Source organism: Primulina eburnea, chromosome 2 (genome assembly GCF_022965805.1).
Source record: "Primulina eburnea isolate SZY01 chromosome 2, ASM2296580v1, whole genome shotgun sequence".
In the NCBI taxonomy this organism is placed as follows: Eukaryota; Viridiplantae; Streptophyta; class Magnoliopsida; order Lamiales; family Gesneriaceae; genus Primulina; species Primulina eburnea.
Genome location: NC_133102.1, coordinates 1,512,486 through 1,532,945, shown reverse-complemented (window position 1 = coordinate 1,532,945; position 20,460 = coordinate 1,512,486). Strand labels below are relative to the sequence as shown.

At 35.3% G+C, this 20,460-nt stretch overlaps 2 protein-coding genes across 2 annotated transcripts; both read right to left on the bottom strand.

The window, feature by feature from the left end:
- Positions 1-118: 118 nt before the first annotated feature.
- Positions 119-9,503, bottom strand: LOC140817472 (serine/threonine-protein kinase CTR1-like). Its single transcript, XM_073177181.1, has 16 exons — positions 8,726-9,503; positions 7,250-7,551; positions 7,021-7,165; positions 6,564-6,667; positions 6,157-6,365; positions 4,269-4,697; positions 4,139-4,179; positions 3,878-3,946; positions 3,679-3,779; positions 3,523-3,607; positions 3,293-3,391; positions 2,528-2,596; positions 2,307-2,438; positions 1,686-1,780; positions 1,021-1,216; positions 119-371 (listed from the first exon to the last, which is right to left on the bottom strand). Exons 1-15 carry the CDS (start codon positions 9,350-9,352, stop codon positions 1,105-1,107), a joined length of 2,619 nt encoding a protein of 872 aa, XP_073033282.1. The 5' UTR covers positions 9,353-9,503; the 3' UTR covers positions 119-371; positions 1,021-1,104.
- A 4,106-nt stretch (positions 9,504-13,609) lies between these two features.
- Positions 13,610-18,462, bottom strand: LOC140817465 (glucomannan 4-beta-mannosyltransferase 9). The gene is made up of 9 exons (XM_073177168.1): positions 17,713-18,462; positions 17,523-17,621; positions 17,176-17,428; positions 15,956-16,066; positions 15,394-15,530; positions 15,140-15,253; positions 14,848-15,047; positions 14,318-14,512; positions 13,610-14,159 (listed from the first exon to the last, which is right to left on the bottom strand). Exons 1-9 carry the CDS (start codon positions 18,031-18,033, stop codon positions 13,994-13,996), a joined length of 1,596 nt encoding a protein of 531 aa, XP_073033269.1. The 5' UTR covers positions 18,034-18,462; the 3' UTR covers positions 13,610-13,993.
- Between the last annotated feature and the right edge of the window lie 1,998 nt (positions 18,463-20,460).

The following is a 20,460-nucleotide window of genomic DNA, read 5'->3' as shown; positions in this document are numbered from 1 at the left end:
TTAATTTTTAAACTTTACTGCTGATAATAATTGCTTGCGTTCGTTAGTGTTTTACAATACGCCTACGGAGAGAGAATCCCGAATCTGGATTATCTACAAACAAGTAAGATATACTAACTGAAAAAGAGAAATGGATTCATATTACCCCTTGAACAATTGACACAACGCTGTGCAGGCACAAACAGACCAAGAATGATGGTGTGTGACCATAATATCTTTCCTATGAACAAGTTTTTGCCTGCAGTACATACATCTTTCATCCTAGAGTGGACATGGTTTAATAGATTAACAATTTCAATGGTTCCTTCTAAATAATTACTGTTTCTTGTGTTCTCAAAAGCTAATACGGACTACAATGTACACGGGTACACCTGCATAAACATCAAGAGATGGGTTAGATTTCCAAGTCAAATATGGTAACTAGTCTATTTTGGCAACCCATAATATATCTCAATCTAGCTGTAAACAACAGATCACCAAGGCGACTTACATGGTGGAAGATTTCAACAGCTATGAGTGGTTAGTAGGTCGAAGAATACTGTCATATGAAGATTGCCATTTGCACGCCCACCCAAAGAAATTGTGACAACGCACATAACATAACCATGTAGGAGGATACTAAGATAGCTTTTGAATTGTGAGATACTTTATATCATGTTTTCAAATATGTTTGATTTGGTTGAAATATTTTTATTGATACACATGTATCAGCAAGCGTGACAAATTTCAAATCTAGCCAAGATAGGAGTTATTTAAAATATATGTTTGAAATCCTTTATGAGATCAAATTCCACCGACCAGATCAAAATACATCTCTATCCAAATGCAAGCTAGTAGAATAATGATATATAATTCTCACTTCCAGTTTTGTCCGAGCGTGTTCTGGATGTCTATCATTTAGACAAGGAGGGGGCAAAAATTACTTTTTCAACCTGTTACTTCACCAACTTTAACCTTAAACTATCAGTGAACAAATAAGGCATAATTGTTCAGGCGGCAAAAGTCAAGCTCAAAACTTACACGATCCAAGCAGTCTTCCAGCCTGAAAATAGATCCGAATAGTGTTGAGCACATGAATATTATGTGCTCTCCCAACAAAAACGTTCATGAAGGCAACGGCATTTCTGCACGACCAGGTTGTGTAGTTGTGGGACACTTGATCAATAGTCTCAAAGATTCCATGATATTGGAAAAAGAGGGGCGCTTCCATGGCTCACTGCAGTATTATAAATTAAAGTGAGAAAAAATAACATCCAATTCTGAACTCAGAGGTACGTAAACTTTACCCCAAAATATCTTTGGTACTATAAAATATGGTACAAATCAATTAACACATAGATATCAAGCAGTTGAAAAACATCATAAGTTACGTAAAATTCTTAATTTTGAACTAGCAAAATATGAGAAATCTTAGTTGACAGCATGTGGAAATATGTCCATGTGTCTAAAAAGAGAGTGAAAATAGAGACCCACTAAAAGCAGAAAGAAAAAGTTAAATCAAGTAAAATAAAGTACATAGACTGAGACACAAGTGAAGCTAATTTAGAGTCAAATTAAGGAGAACCAAAATTATTCACCAGTTCAGTGCAGCTACCAAATTATCATATATAACATAAATAAGTATACCAACTTAAGCCAATCTTATGCTTCCCAAAACATACAAGCAAACTACATATTTCACTCACTTGCTCCAGCAGGCTTCAATTATAGCTGCTACTTGAGGATTTATATCACGTGGAATTTCAAGCCTTTTTGACTTGAAAGCAACAGCTGCAACAACCTTGCAGGTTCAAGAAATAGGGTTAAATCTCACTTTTAAAAACCACTCAAGAAATAACCAAAAGAAACAACATAACATTTAGTCGCCTATCTTACATATCTCAGTTTTTTAACACACTTACGCATCGGTTTAGACTCGAATTTAGAGCCTAAATCTAAAAAACCAATTGCCACCTAGTAATTATATTGGCCACCTTTTACATATCCCAGTGTATAAAAGCTTGAAGCCCAATTCAACTTCAAAATAATTTAACAGAAGCTATCCTAGCAGTTGAATTTATGTTCCCAGTGTAATATTACAATGTGATGTATTACACTCAAATGCCGCTGATATATTACTCCGTGACATTTTATTCAATAACTAATTAACAGATCCAGATCAGATTGATCTTCTTTTTCAAATTTAACTGTTCCATAACCTCTCTAACGTCTGACACCCAACTTTGACAAAAATATTTTGCCTGCACAACAAAAACTATGACAGTTTCCAATATTTAATCAAAGGATAGCAAAGCCCATTCACCCACCTGTGCTGGATTCAAATGGCCCCAGGGTTGCTGCAATGTTGCCAGCTCCCATAGGATCACACCAAAACTGTATACATCTGATTTTTCATTTGATGGCTCATCACGGAGAACTTCAGGTGCCATCCACTCAGGCTACCAGAGAAGGAAAGATATTTCTTATTCAATAAATTCCCAATCAGCTAAAACTAAAGGATCGTATTGCATTAAAGTAGATGACTTACAGTTCCAGCAGCAGATTTTGACGAAAGAAATGTATTTGCTTTTAGACGTGAAAGACCAAAATCACAGACCTAATAAAGACATTCGGAAAGTAAAGTTCTTATGCAAACAAAGTATAGCTTGAGATTTTTAGCATATGTTAAGTAGGAAAATGCTATCTGCATCAAGTGATATGATACACCTAAAGCAGCCTCGGCCCTTGGATGGGGTTGAGCATAGCCTCCACCCATTTAGTACGAAAGAATTCATGTATAGCAAAAGCATGAAACAAATCTGACTTCCTTTGAACTGATAACCAATTAGGGTAAGATGCTTGGATGTACAGAATAAGGGTAGCAACGGAAGGTTAAAAACGGTGTGTTGAAGACTATTCCACCAAATATGACAGAGGAATGAACATAGAGTTTTCAAATATTTACATAAGAAATATAGAATGCGCTCAAGGTGAAGGAAATTTATTAGTAGGTTAACAAAGAAAAATAAACACTACTTTTTTTCTCCTTTATTGACATTCACAAAACAAGGTGTAGCTAGGTCTCTTCTGCCAAGCACAAGAAAGACAGATTTTTTTATTCTAAAAGCCATTCCCATACACAGCTTAAACATCAACATAGTTAATTAGGATATCCACATAAGAGACTATCTAACTCCTACATCACCATATTCTTATTTTACTGAAAGAATTAGCTTATTAAAACAGCAATCTACCTTATCAATAAACATACAAGATGCAGCAATACACTAGCAGAAGATGCCCTAAGTTTTACCTTCACCGTATACTTTTTGTCAACTAAAAGATTAGGAGATTTCAGGTCTCGATGAACAATGGGAGGATTGCGTTTATGAAGATAATTCATCCCTTTTGCCTGTATAAATGACCATGGTTAATCCATGAAAAAGCACAGGCTATGGGGAAAGGGAGAGAGGGATGAAATCGGATCAAAGGCTTCATTTGTATTTTGTACGAGGAAATCAAAATTTTTATTAAAAGGCATACCACATCAAAAGCCATGCTCAATCGCCGTTTCTCATCCAACGCTTCTCTTGCACCAGGTTTATGCAAAAGTTTGTATAAACTACCTCTGAAATGAAAGGTATATAGACACTTAAAATAAATTAACAGTGCAGTTCAACTATAATGACTTACATTTACCTTGATAAATATTCTGTCACTATGGATAAGTTTGGGCGCTCAGTTACAGCACCCATAAAAAGCACAATATTTGGATGGCGCAATCTTTTCATTATTGCCACCTAGCTCAATAGACACAAACACAGAGAGAGAGAGAGAGAGGTTAAAGGACAAACAACAATATAACATCCAGAGTTGATTAGAGAGAGACAGTACCAACCTCTCGTAAAAAATCCTTGAATCTCTCTGTATGGAAGTCTTGTTCCATGAGAATTTTCACGGCAACTTCCTGAAAGATTAAGATTTAAATAATTGATGTTGAAGTCCAGTATAAAAACAGTGAAGAAAAATTTTAAAAATAGTACAAATAAAAATGATAATTTTAGGATTGCAAACAAAAAGGAGAAAACAATAAATGGACAACAAATTCAAGGAGACGTGAGAATCACTACTTATTAACAATAAAAGATGGATATCTTACTGAATCATTCCAATCAGCACGGTGAACTACACCAAACGAACCTGAGAATGCAAACCAATCACAACAATTAGGCATACAAATCAAAAGAATTGTTGGACATTGAAATGTTCACGAGCAGGGGAAAAAAGACCTGCCCCAATGGTCTCCTTTAGAACAAGATCACTCCAGGGAATGTTCAGATCTTCAGTGTCAAATGGGAAGTCGCCAATAGATATTGTTGGAAGTACCTGTGCTTCAACAAACCCCGCTTCCTTAGTTTTACTTATTCTTGCATTCATCAAACCAGTAAATTGATGACCATCTCTCTTCCCCAATAGACCGATGTTCTGGAAAGGGATCGAGTCTTTGACAGTGTCCATGGAGCTCAACACATTATGAGCATCAGATGGTTTGGAAAGCAATTGTTCTTTGTCACGGATCTTAATCCACGAATTTGCAGGAAATGGTGGCAAATCACGATTACTTGAGCTGGGAGAAAAGCTGTTTCTATCAGTATGAGATCTGTCCGAGTGCTTGGGATACCTGGAATCACCGTGGCCTCCATCAACAACAGTTCCAGCTGTTTGAAAAATGGAAAATTTTTAAAAGTCGTGATTCAGGCCAACAGTTTTAGTGTATCAGCCAAAGCACAAATATCTACATCATAGATAAGTGAAAAACAGAGTAATAGAGTAGAAACAAATAAAATGAAGTTCTGCAACGAACACACGTTGATCAAACTATAGCCAAGATAATCAATACATATGCCAGCCAGTCTCTTGATGGAAGAAGATGGTGCTGAGAATTCGATTTTAGATCCAATCAACAACTGCCAACTGGAAGATAGTTGACAAAGCCACGTGATGAATTAGTGGAAGACTGGAAGTCGAATATGAAACAAGGACGAAAGACGGAAAAAAAAAATCAAAATTGAGAGTGGTTGCAAGGATTATATTACTTTAATGCCTGGTATGCAAGGGAGGTCTTCAAAGAGTCACAAGAGTTGTTTTGGAGCAGAAAATTAAGGTCGCAGTGAAAGGAAATAATTTCACGGGACTGCATCTGCTATAGTTTTTGTTGTGATTATTGTGGGTGGTGCTAGTGCGAATCGGGCTTCCTTGTTCCTGTGAGGGCAGAGCAGAAGGAAAAAAAGTAGAAAAAGTATTCCATCTACGCTAAACCAACTTGTTCGGCAGAGTGGACAGAAGATATCACTCAGGGGTAAAGAGGATGAACAATCATAGAGGAGTTTAGGTCTTTCAAATTATATTCTGTTGCAGTGGTGCACAGGATAATTCCATAGCTCATAGGTGACAACCAAGTGGCTGTACCGCATATGGCAACACAGAACAGTGCTTATATTGATCATTCAAAGGACTTCTCGTTCACAGTCATGTGACTGATTCTCAGTCCAAGACAGTTGAACAATCAGAAGACAAGGGTATTACACTAGTAAATCATTTTTCTATTTTGACTGATTTGGTGCAAGTCAGAAATTTCTAATTATTTTTTGTACTCTCTGAATTACAGGCTTGCCATTTTCATTTTGTTTCATAGTTGGTAATAGTCTCTATCTAGTTAGCAATGTCACGATATGTTTCATCATATGATTGGGGATGGCAATCCCCTTCGTTAAATAAGGACAGGAATGCATTTGGCTATGAAGTGAAGTTTGAAATATGAAAGAATGAATTTTGAATACATACTTCTTTGTAGCCAAGTGATTATCCTATGAGGTTATTTGCTAAGAATATGAAAGAATATGGGCTATATGGCAAGAATAGGCAAATAAGACGTTCTTTCCTTTCACACATTATAAGATATGATAGCGTGGTAACATCAGATAAAGCAGCTAAACTCTAGAAGTTCATGATATGTAAACAAGTAAAGTAGCAAACGATGAGAAGGTCAATGAATTTCAAAAAACCAGAAGGAAGCTTATGGATAAGATACATCGAAGGCGGGTTGCAAAGATTCACCATAAAACATCAAATAATAAGTTAGATCAGACATGAAAACTGTACTAAAAAGATGGTCACCTGATAAAGAATCATCAAACACAAGATTAAGGGACTGGAAGTCTGAGAAATACTGTTTTGCCAGTGACCTGAAATCAATTGTTGGCTCCACCTGTCTGAATCTCGGAAAGCGCAATGGTGAAGAAATTGAGATAGAGGAAGGCCCATTTACCAGGGAATCAGGCTCAGATAAGCATCCTGGTTTCTCAACCAAATCAATAAGATATTCCCTGTGGTGGCAAAGTCAATATGGTTATATTGTCATAGCAATTGCAAACCTCTATTTGTAACACATGAGACAAGATACAAGACATCTTCTACCAACAAAGTAGCTAAAATAACAACCTCATGAATAAAAATAACTAAAGATTAATGAGAATGACTAAAGTTAAAAAGCATAGTAATTGCATTCAAAGTAGTAAGTATACCTATCAAGACCAAATCGTACGAGACACGACGAAGCATCTTCTCTGGTACAATACTTACATCCTTTTGCAATTCGGCATGGTATGCCAATAATATCAGCTAAAACCTGTCAGTATGATAGAATGATAACGTATTGGTTGCAATTCTAATTCTCTACAGAACAATAAATGAACAAAGAAAACAGCTCACAACAGAATAATATGACAGAAGAATTGCATGAGTCAATACATTAAAAGTGGAGGCTGGAAAATAATCTCAAAAGTAGACAGAATCTCAGGAAATCCGAGAAATGTTATTGGATAGAAAATGGCGAAAACACAAGAATGAAACAATGACAGATTGAGCGTCGCATGTAAACAGCATGCTGCTGGTATTTTGATGCCACCAAAAAATTGCACTTACAGACTATGCAGCAACAATAGACAAAATAATTGATGAATATACGTAATCAAAACTTACCTTGAATAGCAGCGCACGATGTCTACATAGCCCAATAGACAGGCTACCAATGGGGAGCACGATTGACCCCAAGCAATCTATTAAGTCATCACTGCTCTCTTTCCATATGGAAATTAAGTCATCTTCGCCATTAGAAGTAGCACCGCTAATGAAGACAACAAAATGTAATTGTCAATGCAATATAAAAGATAAAGGTGTTTGCTGGAATCCTCAATGGAATTATGCTCACCCCAAATGATTGCAAACTAGCTTTGAAATATGGTCAACAACTTCCTTGGTGGTGATGCTACTAGATGACATGTTATGAATCCGATTTCGTAACTCTCTTAAGCTGGGATCACCTCTTCGATCAACTGAAATCACTTCAACTGAAGAGACAATGTCAGAATCAATAGATTTTAGTGATTCAAGAGATGGCATACGGCCACTTTCCTGAAGATCACAGCACACTGCCCAAACATAGGGATCCATCCCACGAATAGAGTAAAATCCATCAGGAACTTTATCAAAGTATGATAAACAGCCATTTACCTGAAATTAAAGCAATTGAATGAAAACAAGTGTTTTAATTGTAGAAAATATAGCAGAACCTAAAACCGAAATTCGATAGAGAAATTTTATTTAATATCGTAATGCACCAAAACAAATCCAATGTGATCAAGTTATCACTAAGACAAACCCTTGAGATTCTTTAATATATGAATCTCGTTGCAAATTTATTACTCGTTTAACCTATGTTCCCACATAAGAACTAATAAGAACCCCAACTTCTTAACAGCCTATTCTTTTGATTGGAGTGTTTATTCAATCTGGATTCAGAGCTCCAAACCAAGGGAGAATTCTTGTGTCTGAATCTGACCACCACGTCATGGACATATGGATATTCATGTGCCAATTTATTAATATTTTATAAAGAAAAAGAGTAAGAATGGTGTGCCTCAGTGCCTCAATATTTTAGCAATCAATCTATTCATGGACACAAGGATATTCATGCACCGATTTATTGATTACAAGCACGTATTTATATAATCTCCCGACACACAAGACAGCTTGTTAATCCTCTGTTGCCCAAAAATCAATCTTTTAGCAATTATATCCTCCATGCCTAGATTCTAGACGGTGATAACAAATGTTCTTACAGTTAACTCAAATGAATTAGATCATAGCTTCAATTCTATCTGTCAAATCTTACTTTTTACTCAATATCGAACACCCATCAAAGTAGCCACCAACCTAATTCTCCAAGTCCCGGACAATTTGTGTTGCGTACTAAAACTTATTTGAGTATGAAGAACTATCACGGGGCTCAGACAAGTGGTATACTTCGAGGAGCTGAAAAACATTGCAATCTTTGTTTCATTTTCTACCCATATCGCATGCAGCAAATTGAACTCAACTGTCTTACAGAGATCAATATAATATTCTTAAATCTTAAACTATATAAATGTCGTAGAATTCAATAAAAAGTCTAGATTTTCATCTTTAGAGGAGACAAATATGTTAAATGACTTTGGGTACTCGTGCTACTGGCGTGACACACTTTTGAGCATACAACCACTTTGTCACCCAATGACCAATCAAACCATTCTTTGTCGAGTACATTATCCTTGTATAATTCATCCGCCAAGAAAAGAAAGCACTTCCATAAATAGTTGGGGAGAAAAATAACTCATCAAAGCAAAGCATGCAAAGTTGTTTCATTTACCCAAAACCGATGGGAAATGGCCTCAGCGGATGCGAAGAAAGAGGAAGCGCGTGATGCGGATTCGTCAGGAATAGAATCCAATAAATTAGGGTCATCAGCGCAGGTAGCTTCTGAGGAGAGACGAAGAGCTAGAACCAGTTGCAATTGGTAACTCTCCTCCGTCTGCTGCGCCCAGCTCTTCGAAGATGACGACTCTCCACCACCACCACCACCGGATACCTCCGGCTCCGCTGCCTTTACCCGCAACTCGCCGCCGCCATCATTCAAGCCACCCAACGTCACCTCGGGGTTCGACAGATAAGGCAGATAAAATTCGCCAGAAATAGAGCTCTCACCAAAGCTACTCCCGCTAGACTGCCTCTGCAACCCAAAAGACGAAGGAAACGCAGTCGTTCCGATCCGATTTTGCTGAGGCTGCGCTTGAATCATTCTCTGATCAATCGGATCCCAATCAAATGAAGTCATATCCATCTTCAGTTTATTGTTATCTCCAGATTGAGGCTCGTAGTAAGACGGTTGCTGCACCATTACTCCACCGCCTGCGGCTGATATAGGCGGCTGGTGCAGTGTTTCGTCGGGAATTAAGCTTACCAAGGTATAATTCGATCGTCTGCCAGGCATTCCCATGGATTTCTACAGAATGAAAAACGAAATCGAATCAGGGATTTCGAAAAACCGCCATGGCATGGTTTTAACGCGCTCTCTCTCTCTCTCTACACTATATATTGTGTTGACTCCACTTTGTCTCTCTTCTTCGTTTCATTTTTGGTTTGATGTTTTTGGCCTAAACCAACAAAAATTTGTGTGAGAATGTCTCATTTTTATTTAACTTAACGGATCTTTTATTTGAATCATCTATGAAAAAATATTTATTTTTATATTAAGAGTATTATTTTTTATTATGAATATCGATAAAGTTGATATATATAAATTAATATAAAGTTTATCAATGTATATTTTGGTATTGGATGAATATGAGATTTCCTATCCATAAATAAACTATTTTGGCTTTTTTAAAAAAGACAATATCATTTCTACTCCATTATTTACTATTTATAGTTCATTTTATAGGAAAATCTGAATAATTTTGTTCATTAAATGGAATGGGAATGCGGGCGACATATATCAGAGTGTCAATTATATTAATGTTCTTTGTAATGTTCTTTCTTGTTCTCGTAGTCGGACCTAATGTAAGGTTAAAGAGAAAATTGTCTCAACCTCAATCTTAAAAAAGGCTTATTAATATATTATAATTCTGAATTCAACTTATTTTATTTGATTCTATTTGATTCAGATTTATAAAGAAAATTATTGATATTTTTTTCCTGAATTTAGTCTAATACTCTCACTTAATCATAATGATTTAGAAAACAAACAAAATTCTTGTGAAATCGTCCGTCAATTTTGTTAGATGAATTACAACCTGCCTCAACTCATAAAAAAAAATATTATTTTAATCTCAAAAGTGTTACTCTTCATGATAATTATGAATTAAATTGATTTGTTTCAAATATTCCATGAAATCGTTTCACAAAAAATGTATTATATATAAAAATTCTCTCAATTTTAGAAGTTTTTTAAAATCTAATATCCGGTGTTCTTGATCTAATTGGGTGGCCAATCTATGATAGATCAGAATGGTACTTCTTTTTTAACTTTTAATATAATATCTTCAATTCATCTTCTAAATTCAAAATATGAATATATAGAATCCATAAGGTAATCAAATTAAACAGGAAAATATTATTTTAAAATGTAAGGGCGATGTTACTTTAATTGTAGCATAAATTCATTCATCTTAATTCCAATTTTTTTGGAAATATCGATAAAAAAAAAAAATGGATTCGTAGTGTATAATAATATCTTTCATTTCGTCAAAACAAAAGGTTGGACCGAGCACAAGGGGTGAAATTTAAAGAAATGGGGTTTTATTTTCAGTTTAAATCCCTCCTTTGGTATCCTATATTATCTTTGAAATTATAAATGTATGCTTAAATTATTTTAGCCTCTAGAGCTACCACTATAATTGCTACTCTGCATTTGAGACATGTTGCTTTCTATCAACAAATATGACAGTTCAGTGGTTAACCGTGCAAGGCAACCAAATTCTCGGTGAACAGTTTGGGAGTGGTTGTCCAAGTTTGACTCGAGCTCGACTAGATCTGACATCTTCTTGACGAGTTTTAATGTCTCTGATTCAAACACTTGATTTTGAATAATAATTTTCAATAATTATGTGTCTCGACTCTCGACCCATTGAGATCTTTAGTAAATAAATTTTTACATAAAATTTAGCTCGAATGAAAGTTATTGTTTCTCCATTCCAGATGCTTATTACCTGATAGTTGATAGCGTGTAATGCGAGAGATTATCTATGTTAGTTGGCATAGTTGCACTAGGAACTTTGCGATTTCTCGAGCCATCACTATCCACTTCTTATTCCTTCGCAAGTGGGTAAAATGCGATTATAATAATAGTCGTCATTGGGGAAGATACGAAATTCCCCAAACTAGTGGGTCTGTGAAGGTTCAAATATCGTGAAGGCCGATACGCACAAAGACAAAATTACTGAGGTAACATGCTTGGATTCGACGGCGGCGGCTTTTCGTATTTGCAAATGGACATACAATATATTATCAATGATATATACCAAGTTTGAAGGCATACAAGAAAGAGAGCCGATATATTAACAAGGACCCGACTACCGTCGAGTCGAGCCCGAATGTTACACTAGTCGAGCTCAACTCGAAAAAAATTTAAAATACTCGAGTTCAACTCAATCTTAATTACTTCTATCTCATGTGTTTATGTGAGTGACCTGCTCAGTTTTTCAGTGCAAGTTTACGATATTAATGATGCAGCTATTTTATATGAAGTAATTGATGTGTGCACATGTTTCTCTATGCGTGCAATAAACATTCGACTGGAAAAAGAGACGAGCAAGAGGAAAATAGTCACGAATTAGACAATATTTAAATTGGTTATACATAAAAATAAAGAAATTTACGTGACTGAAAGTTGTGACGGCCCATGTAGGTTTTTTAAATATACAAATATCTGACAATTGAGTTTGAAAAATGAGGTGATCTACCTGTAGACATATGTCAATTGAAAGAGGATAAGGTCCATACAAAAATGGACCTTACGGAAAAAAAAAAAGAAAAGAAAATAAAGCAAGTTTCAGTGGGCCTCAAGAGAGCCCTAAATATAAATCTCCGGCCCATTTTGTTACCCCGCACGCAATTTCTAACCCGCCGAGCGGCGCGCATTTGAAAACGGAATCCAAAAGAGAGAAGGCCATAAGCCACAAACTGCAACATCTTCCAAATCTCACTCCGAACACAAACACGATCTACCACAAGTTTCACGCCAAATTCTAATATATCCATGGGAAGAAAATACGTAAACCGATGTTCTTGATCTCGATCAGTTTTCAAATACAAACACAGTAGGTGAAATTTCATCGGTATCTCTTTTTTTGTCTAAGGTAATGCGTAACCAGTGATGTTACGGAAACCACAGGCGATTGTGAGATTGTAAAGCGAATGATGGACGGACGAGACTCTAGGAGATGCAAGTTGTGTTGCGAATGATGGACGATACCATCATTCAATCTTAGCTGTAACCGCGTAGGAAATAATTTCTGAAATCATCATTCAGAGAGCAACGTGGATGATAACATTTACATATCAGAAGTCCTTAACTATAGGAAATATTCATAACTATATCACTTACCGGTGAAAACATTTGGTGGCTAGGTACTTCATCCTCAAAATTTGGACATCTTTCAATTCTGGAGCAATGTCATTCTCTCTAGAATCCATCTCCTAGTGGCGAAACGCAGTAAAAATCCTATGGTGAAAAATCTTATAGCTAGTGGTAGCATACATCTTGCGCTTCGTGGCGTGGAAGCTAAGGAAAAAAAAATTTATAGCCTAGGAAATAGGAATATAATGAGATTGTATGTGAGAAAGGTTGACCTTAAATCCACATGTCGGATGGAAAAGGGAAACCTGAGTTACAAACGAGTGTCGGGGACAGAATGGTATGGAGTAGGGAAAGAGCTTGAATTTATTGGCCATTTCAAATGAGCTTTCATTTGTACAACCAGATGTTCAGTATAAGCAACCAACCATGAGAAAGAAAAGGCGAGTATTCTACAACCAAAAGTAAACACATCACATGTAATTTAGTTTTTGATTAATCGACGTATTTCAAAATTTTTATGATACTATTCTATAGGTCAATTTTGTAATATTATTATCCAATCTGACTATGTCCGTAATATCAATGAAATCGACATGTCTCATAGACAACCTGTGAATAAAATCACTCTTCAAATATATTGATTTCAAGTCACTTGACTTTTTAGCTGCATAAAATTGAAGAGATATTAAGATTAACTCCTTACAAAGTTTTACAATCTAAGAGTAATAATTGCAGTGAATTTCAAACAAACATATCATCTGAAATATATTCATCAAATTCAAAATGAATCCAAGTTCATCTATCCAAATCAAATTCATGGTCTTCAGCAAAACGGGTCATATTAATTTTATGAAAGTAAAAAAAAAGATGTACAAATGATATGGGTAAATAAACACAAATACAGCCTTTTAGCCTGAGGTGTCCAACTTGTAGCATGTGCCATCCTGCAACATATATAACTCAATATGCTGTTTCTGCAATTGCATTGAATTGCATATAATTGCTTACAGTTGATCATAATTGAAAATACACGGCTGTCAATCCGGATAAATAGCGTGTCCACAGGTATATGTGTGTGTGTTTGTGCGGGCAATTCTTTCATTAATAATATAGTTGGTGATTAATAGAGTTGGTGAAATCAGTAAATTAAGACTCTGACAGATTTGAAGAGGAAGAAATATACAACTTGAGACATATTTATTGCCAAACCACATGGTTCTCTCTTTTCTTTGACACTGTCTCCTCACCTTCATCAATTACAGCATAATCAAAGTAACATTTCATATGTGTTTCTATGATAAATTTAGAAATATACATGACAAAACAAAGCAGTACATTCGAGCCATAGCTCGAACCTTTTATGCTCAATCTGAAAGAATACCACCCTCTCTACATGTAAAGTAATTGTAAACACAACAGTGTCTGAGGAAAAATACTAGCAGTGGAATGAAAAGAACTTCTTGAAATCCATGTTGCATACGAATCCCAATTCCATGTCGTGAAGAGGCCGGAGAGGGACGATGAGAACAAAACAATTCATGAGTGGATGTCTTGTTTATTTCATGCAAAAGTGGCGACAAAGGTGCCGACGTAACCGAATCCCATGATGAAGAACGCGATTGCTTGAACAAAGAGGTAGATGAAGTAGTGGTTTTTCCCGAATGCAACGTCGAAGCAACCACAAAAGAAGAGGTAAACTCCGGTCGTTAGCTCTAACAGATGGATTCTGGCGATCACAAATCTCGATATCAGTTGAAGAATAACATATATAGTTTCAGATAAGATAGATCAATTTACGGTCGACAATCGAGTTGGTCTTTGAGGAGTATATTTTTTCCCCAGTATAATATGAATTTAACATAGTTTAGTGCTGAAAATTTGCACCTTTCACCAATTTTAAACCGAGGGCGTCTAAAAGCTTTCAATGCAGATTTGAACTTGAGAGCATCCCCAAGTTTCTCTGTGACGACCCATTCGTTCACCCTCCCGGTCTCTAACAAACCAATGAAGGTAGCCTTCGTCCGGTGCAGTGACATTACATTCTCAAAAAGGATCCAAAACACTAACAAATGGAGAGACCTAAAACAATTGAATGAAGCTAACGAGTAAATACGTCAAGCATTTGAGCGAATGTGAAACTCATATCCAAGATTTACACTAATTTATCGTGGGCGCCTAATTATTTATATTATCAGAAAGCAAATTGTGTTAGTACCAGTCTGCATGCATTCCGGATCTTCTACTTTTTAACATTTTTTCACTCGTTTATTATTAGTTTTCGGTGCACGACTTGATCTCCAACACGCCAACATCGTATATCGAACTTAATCCTAAAGTCTGCTTAGGTTGAAAACGTGTTCCTACGAAAGGAGCATCTTAACGAAATCATCACGGGAAATGCAGAAATTCCAAACCTTGGAGTTCCAACAGCATTGAGTATGGTGATGATGGAAGGTATGTATATCGCACCCCACTTTGGAATCTGAACTTCAGGCACTAACACAGTAGCAGGAAGTACAACGCAGTAGAATATGAAGGTGACAAGATGGGCTACTATCTTTCTTATGAAGAAGAAACTATATATTACATGAACTTTCTTCCACGTTGAAACTTTCTGCATGCAAAATAGCCACAAATTCGCAGCTTTAATTATTCCAAATCCTTGATTTTAAAACCAGAAATCAAGCGTGTTTAGAAAAAATTAACCTTGTTTCTTATAATGTCAAGTAGCATTTTTCTGAAAAGATTTGCAGGGCCACATGACCAACGGTGTTGTTGATAGCGATATGCTTTGAAAGTGCTTGGCAATTCATTTTTTACCTGTAAATGCATGTAACAAGTTATATATATAGAGGTTAAATATGATCTTCACGCTTAAAGGGATTCCCAAGTTCGATACGAAATATCAAATTTTAAGGTTTTTAAATCTCCCAAAAAACATAAAGATATAAATAAAATACCTTCAAGGCACCAAGATACAAAAACTTCCACCCTTTAAGACTGGCCCTAACAGCCAAGTCCATATCTTCAACCGTCGTTCTGTCCTTCCATCCTCCAGCCTCATCGATTGCTTTAAGTCTCCACACACCAGCAGTTCCTATGAATAATTTATTTTTTTACCCCAAAACGAAAAAATACAAGATTAGCACGTTCTTGCCATAAATAACTCTAAAGAAAACATAACAGCTCCACTTAATTTGTGCAAATTGGTTAACTGTCACAACCAATATTAAAAAAGTAAATTCTTATCACATTGCTTAAAATTACACAGATTGTTTTTTGGAATAAGCAATTAATCTTTTACAAAAACTTATGTGAGACGGTCTCACGAGTCGTATTTGTGAGACGGTCTCACGAGTCGTATTTGTGAGACGGATCTTTTATTTGGTCACCCATTAAAAAATATTATTTTTTTATGCTAAGTGTATTATTTTTTATTTTGAATATGGTAGAGTTGACCCGTCTCACAGATTATGATCCGCGAAACGGTCTCACATGACATACCCTCTTAATATTTCTTACCATTGAAGCCAAAGAAAGCGTAGGTGGACGAGCCCACTTCTTGCTCCACTGTAAAATGGTAGTCCAGTGACATTTCTTGCATCCTAGTCATCATGCATTCATCAGCATTCACTGCCACACCGAACAAACAACATATGTTTTAAAATATTAATGTAAATAAATTCATTTTGTGTTTATTACGAAACATAATTACGTGTATATGATTTTTTTAAAAAAATAATTAAATTAAAACAAATCATGGAAATAAATGAGTAAAAATGACCACTGTCGGTTGAGTAAAGGAGGGGGATCAGGTCCACCCATTCTTGCAGCACATGGAATTGCTGCCGAATACCATCGAAATTACTTTACTACCCTCGAAGTTATCATTATTGACCTAAGAAACAAAATTGAAGAAGTACACTGGTATGGACCCAAAACAGAGCACTTCCCATGAGTAACAATTCGAAGAGACTATACAGCTTTTCCAAGGGGAAAACAAAAGGTGTAGTGGGGTTATTTATGTCCATCCACCAGTCATGAAAGTGCCCATCAAGAAAATTTCAGACTTTTATTCGTATTGCACGATGTATATAGATTCATCTGATACAAACAATTTAACATCTTTTTAATGTTTCTAATTGAAAATGACAAATGTTATTTCTAGTCTAGGCCTAAATCTGGGGCAGTATAAATTTTGGCCCTGGGTTTTTTTTTTCAAGATCGTCCCCTAAAAATTTTATGGCATTACATGACATGACATGACATGAAAATTAGATACACGTGTCAATCTGGTTGGCCATCCAAAGCTAGAGGGATGTAGCTGTAGGTGGACCTGAAGTAGATACGAAGATCCCTTGTTAATTGCATTTCACCGACAGTTTATAGTCTTTATTACTAACTCAATTAGCAAGTAATGACCAAAAGCTTTTCAAGAAAAAGAATTTGAGGTAGATACTATTAGTAATCAAAACATAAATGATTTCGTTGTGCATTAAACAACAGTAAATGCACTGCATACCCAACAACCCAACAATTTAATCGAGACATATATTTGGGTATTGTACCATTCAGATAATATTGGTGGGTAGCAAACATATGATATTATGATCAAAGCCATTAACTGAATTCTTGAAACACGATTATATATGAAGCAAAGGTAAAAGGCCGCGCAATCTATGATTAAGTAATCGAACAATTAAGATCGAAGTAGAAGTTTTAGTGATGAGTGGATTCAATACCAAACTTCCAGCGGGACTGAACCAGAGCTAGTTCAGGGTTGTGAACAAGATAAGGGATTGTCCTCCAGAGAAAATCTGGTTCCGGTTGGAAATCAGCATCAAAGATTGCCACGAAATCGCAATCTTTCACGTAGGAATGCTCAAGCCCCTGTTTCAATGCTCCAGCTTTGTACCCATTCCTGTTGTCTCGAATCTCGTATTTAACGTTGACCCCTTTGCTTGCCCATCTTTGGCACTCCATTTCCACCATGTTCTGTCCAATATTCAAGCACACAAAACCAGAGAAAAAATGGAACGAAAATGAGATCAAGTTTATTAGTGCTTGAAATGAAATGAGTTGAGTTTACTTTGATAATGGGGTCAGTTGAATCATCAAGGACTTGGACTATGATACGATCCGACGGCCAAGAAAGCCCACATGCAGCTCCGATGGAGAGCTGGTACACCTGTGAAAGTAACATGCAATCAAATTACTCTGTATAAGTTGAAATAAATCAATGCAGTATTGTTTTGCACGTAAATGAGAAGAAAAATGACCTCTTTTTCATTGTACATTGGTATTTGAATAAGAACCATGGGGTAAGCTGAGTTCCCAAGCTCCAAATCTTCCTTTAATGGCTCCCATTTGTAGCGTTTCTCAGGTTTTCTACCAAACAGTTTCACAAAAGTGATGACGACTGCCATATACACTCTCTCGATGAACAACATGACAGACATTGTTAAGCACAAGAAAACAGCTATTTTGAGCAGAGGAACGATCAATGGCGCCTTGATCTGTCCCCATATTATCATCAATTGTTCGTCTCTTGCACCTGAAAATGTTTCGGGCAGAAGAGCTGTGGAGGAAAGCTTGTCCATTTCAAGCCTTTTACTTGCTCTGTTTCAGGGGAAAAAACAGTGCAGGAAAAAAATGAGGAGATGTTGGGGGTATAAATACCCTTTCTTTTCTGTGTTTCTCCTTTGCGAAAAGTGCAAGAATAGTTCTTTTGATTTTGCTTATGCGCGACGCAAAATCATAAGAAACAGAGCTGGAATGTCAGAAAACACTTGCTCAAAATTCCAACCCCAAAAGATTACACACAAGAAACTTAACACAGACAAAGAAACACAGTTCTTATTCCATTGTTTCTCCTAGCTTTGGTGTTTTTCACCAAGAAAATGAACAAAAGAAAAAATAAGCTTTTCTGCCCACTCGATCACAGTCAGGACAATGTAGCTTCTAGTATCAATATAGAAAGGAAAAATAATAGAGCAATAATGAGAGACAAGGGTGAGAGGTGCAGTGAGAAGAGAGAAGATCTCCCTTTTATAGAAGCTCAAATTTGGGGTTATTTTCCAATTAACTTTTTATTTTTTATTTTTCCCACATAAGTTTCCAACTACAAAATAAACGACATGCGATTTACAGACTAGCATGACAAGAACTTTTCAACATCCAATGCCCCCGCCGCCCGCCGGTTAAAATCTTGGATATTTCCGGCCAAAATATTAGGTGCATCATGATATATTGATATAGTGTACTGTTTGGAAAGTAAAACCCAAAATCAACATAATTAACCAATAATACTTCAATATTTGTTAACTGAATATATTTATTTTTTGGAGCTTGGGTGATAATATTTATTTTATTGATCATCTCTGAGAAGTCGACGATTGTCACGGCTTACTTTTAGGCGTCTTCGTCTTGTTGGAGGCAGATTTTCTAGCTTCTTATAAACTCTTTTAGAATCCCCAGTGAGTCATATAAAGCCTCCTTAAGATATCTTTTAAGTATAACTACTTTGACTCATAGCTCATTCCATGTAGATCCTATACCCCAACGACGGATGGATTTTGCATTTGTTTGGTGCGATGATTGTTTTTGTTGGATATAACGATCAGAATATAATATTTGAACTGTTGTAAAATTTAAAATATTTGAGTGACATCGTTATCATCAATTACATATTTTTTGGCAAATCGACAAGCGTTGAGTCATATAATTTATATCAGAGTCAATGTCACATATGTGTTTCTTATTTATTACAAGAAATACAATTATTAAGGTGAGATTGTTGGGTGCAATAATTATCTTTACTGTATAGAGCAATAAAAATGTCATATTTAAAATATTTGAATTAAGATTATACTCTTCTAAATGAAAATAATTTCGTGTTAATTATTTAGTATTATATGATCAAATTTAAAAATAATAATAACACATAAAATGCGTGTACATCTTTTACTAGTATATTATAATATCTTAGTCTGAAACTTGATTTTTCCACCAACTTTTAGATTGTTTACTAGTATCGACATTCTTATGTCCGAGAAAAAAATATTAATTTGTCATAATGACAGTGATCATTCAAATATTTTCATTATGGAGCAAATTTTTAACAGATTGTTTAGAAGACGATTGAAATAAAATAGATATACTCTCATTTTAATGTTGGAGTAATTATTTATTACGTGGACTTACGTAGTTCGATCCAATTCGATCTACATCCACGGAAAACACTACTCGATTATCATTTTATTGATCAGATGCAAATAAATTGTGATATTCTAACATTGAATCAGCTTTGACCACGAATATTTAGGAAATAAACTAGCTAGAGTATTTAAGTTACTAAAATTCTATTTTTAATTTAATTAGATTAGAGTAGATGGGGGAAAAAAAACTTTATCGTTTCGAATATTTCGGTTGTTCTAAATATATAGTCTCATTTTTATATTTAATAACATTTTTAATTAATCTACTTTTATTAACTAAGTTTTGAAAATATACAATTATTTTTTAATAAATTAAATAATTATAAATTTGTTTTTAAATTTGTTTTTCTAATCATATTTTTATGTGAAAAAATAAACAAATTTATGTATATTAGAATGAGATGAATTGATATAGTATTTTTAATTTAAAAATAAAAAATGGACCCTTTTAGCTTCTAGTCGGGGCTCTTCGCAAATAGTCTTTTATTTAATTAACATATTCATTAAAAATGTGTCAGTTTATGTCGGTTCATAGAGATCGTGACTCTTTTATTTAAATATATCTGAATTGAAAATACATATAAAATTTAAGGAGATGTATAATACGACATTAAGTTAGATATTCTTGGTAGTATTAAATTAACCACTAACGAGTCACTATTATTATAAAATTCTGGAACAAAAACATACGTGAGATGGCATTAACCACTTGGGCATCGACCAAAGAAGAATCAATTTCAGGCTTATTGGTAATCTATGATCAACTTCCTATCATAGTACCCTACTCTCAGGTGAATTCGTCTCAAATTA

Excerpts from the sequence above, each read along its gene's own strand:
- LOC140817465 (XM_073177168.1), bottom strand. The coding sequence starts at position 18,033 with ATGGACAAGCTTTCCTCCACAGCTCTTCTGCCCGAAACATTTTCAGGT. Across the intron at positions 16,067-17,175 it reads TCAGTCCCGCTGGAAGTTTG|TGAATGCTGATGAATGCATG; the intron begins GTATTGAATCCA and ends TCGGTGTGGCAG. Across the intron at positions 15,254-15,393 it reads TGTATCTTGGTGCCTTGAAG|GTAAAAAATGAATTGCCAAG; the intron begins GTATTTTATTTA and ends ATGCATTTACAG.
- LOC140817472 (XM_073177181.1), bottom strand. The coding sequence starts at position 9,352 with ATGGGAATGCCTGGCAGACGATCGAATTATACCTTGGTAAGCTTAATT. Across the intron at positions 4,698-6,156 it reads GTTTGATGATTCTTTATCAG|CTGGAACTGTTGTTGATGGA; the intron begins GTGACCATCTTT and ends TTTTTCAAACAG. Across the intron at positions 2,439-2,527 it reads CAAAATCTGCTGCTGGAACT|CCTGAGTGGATGGCACCTGA; the intron begins GTAAGTCATCTA and ends CTTCTCTGGTAG.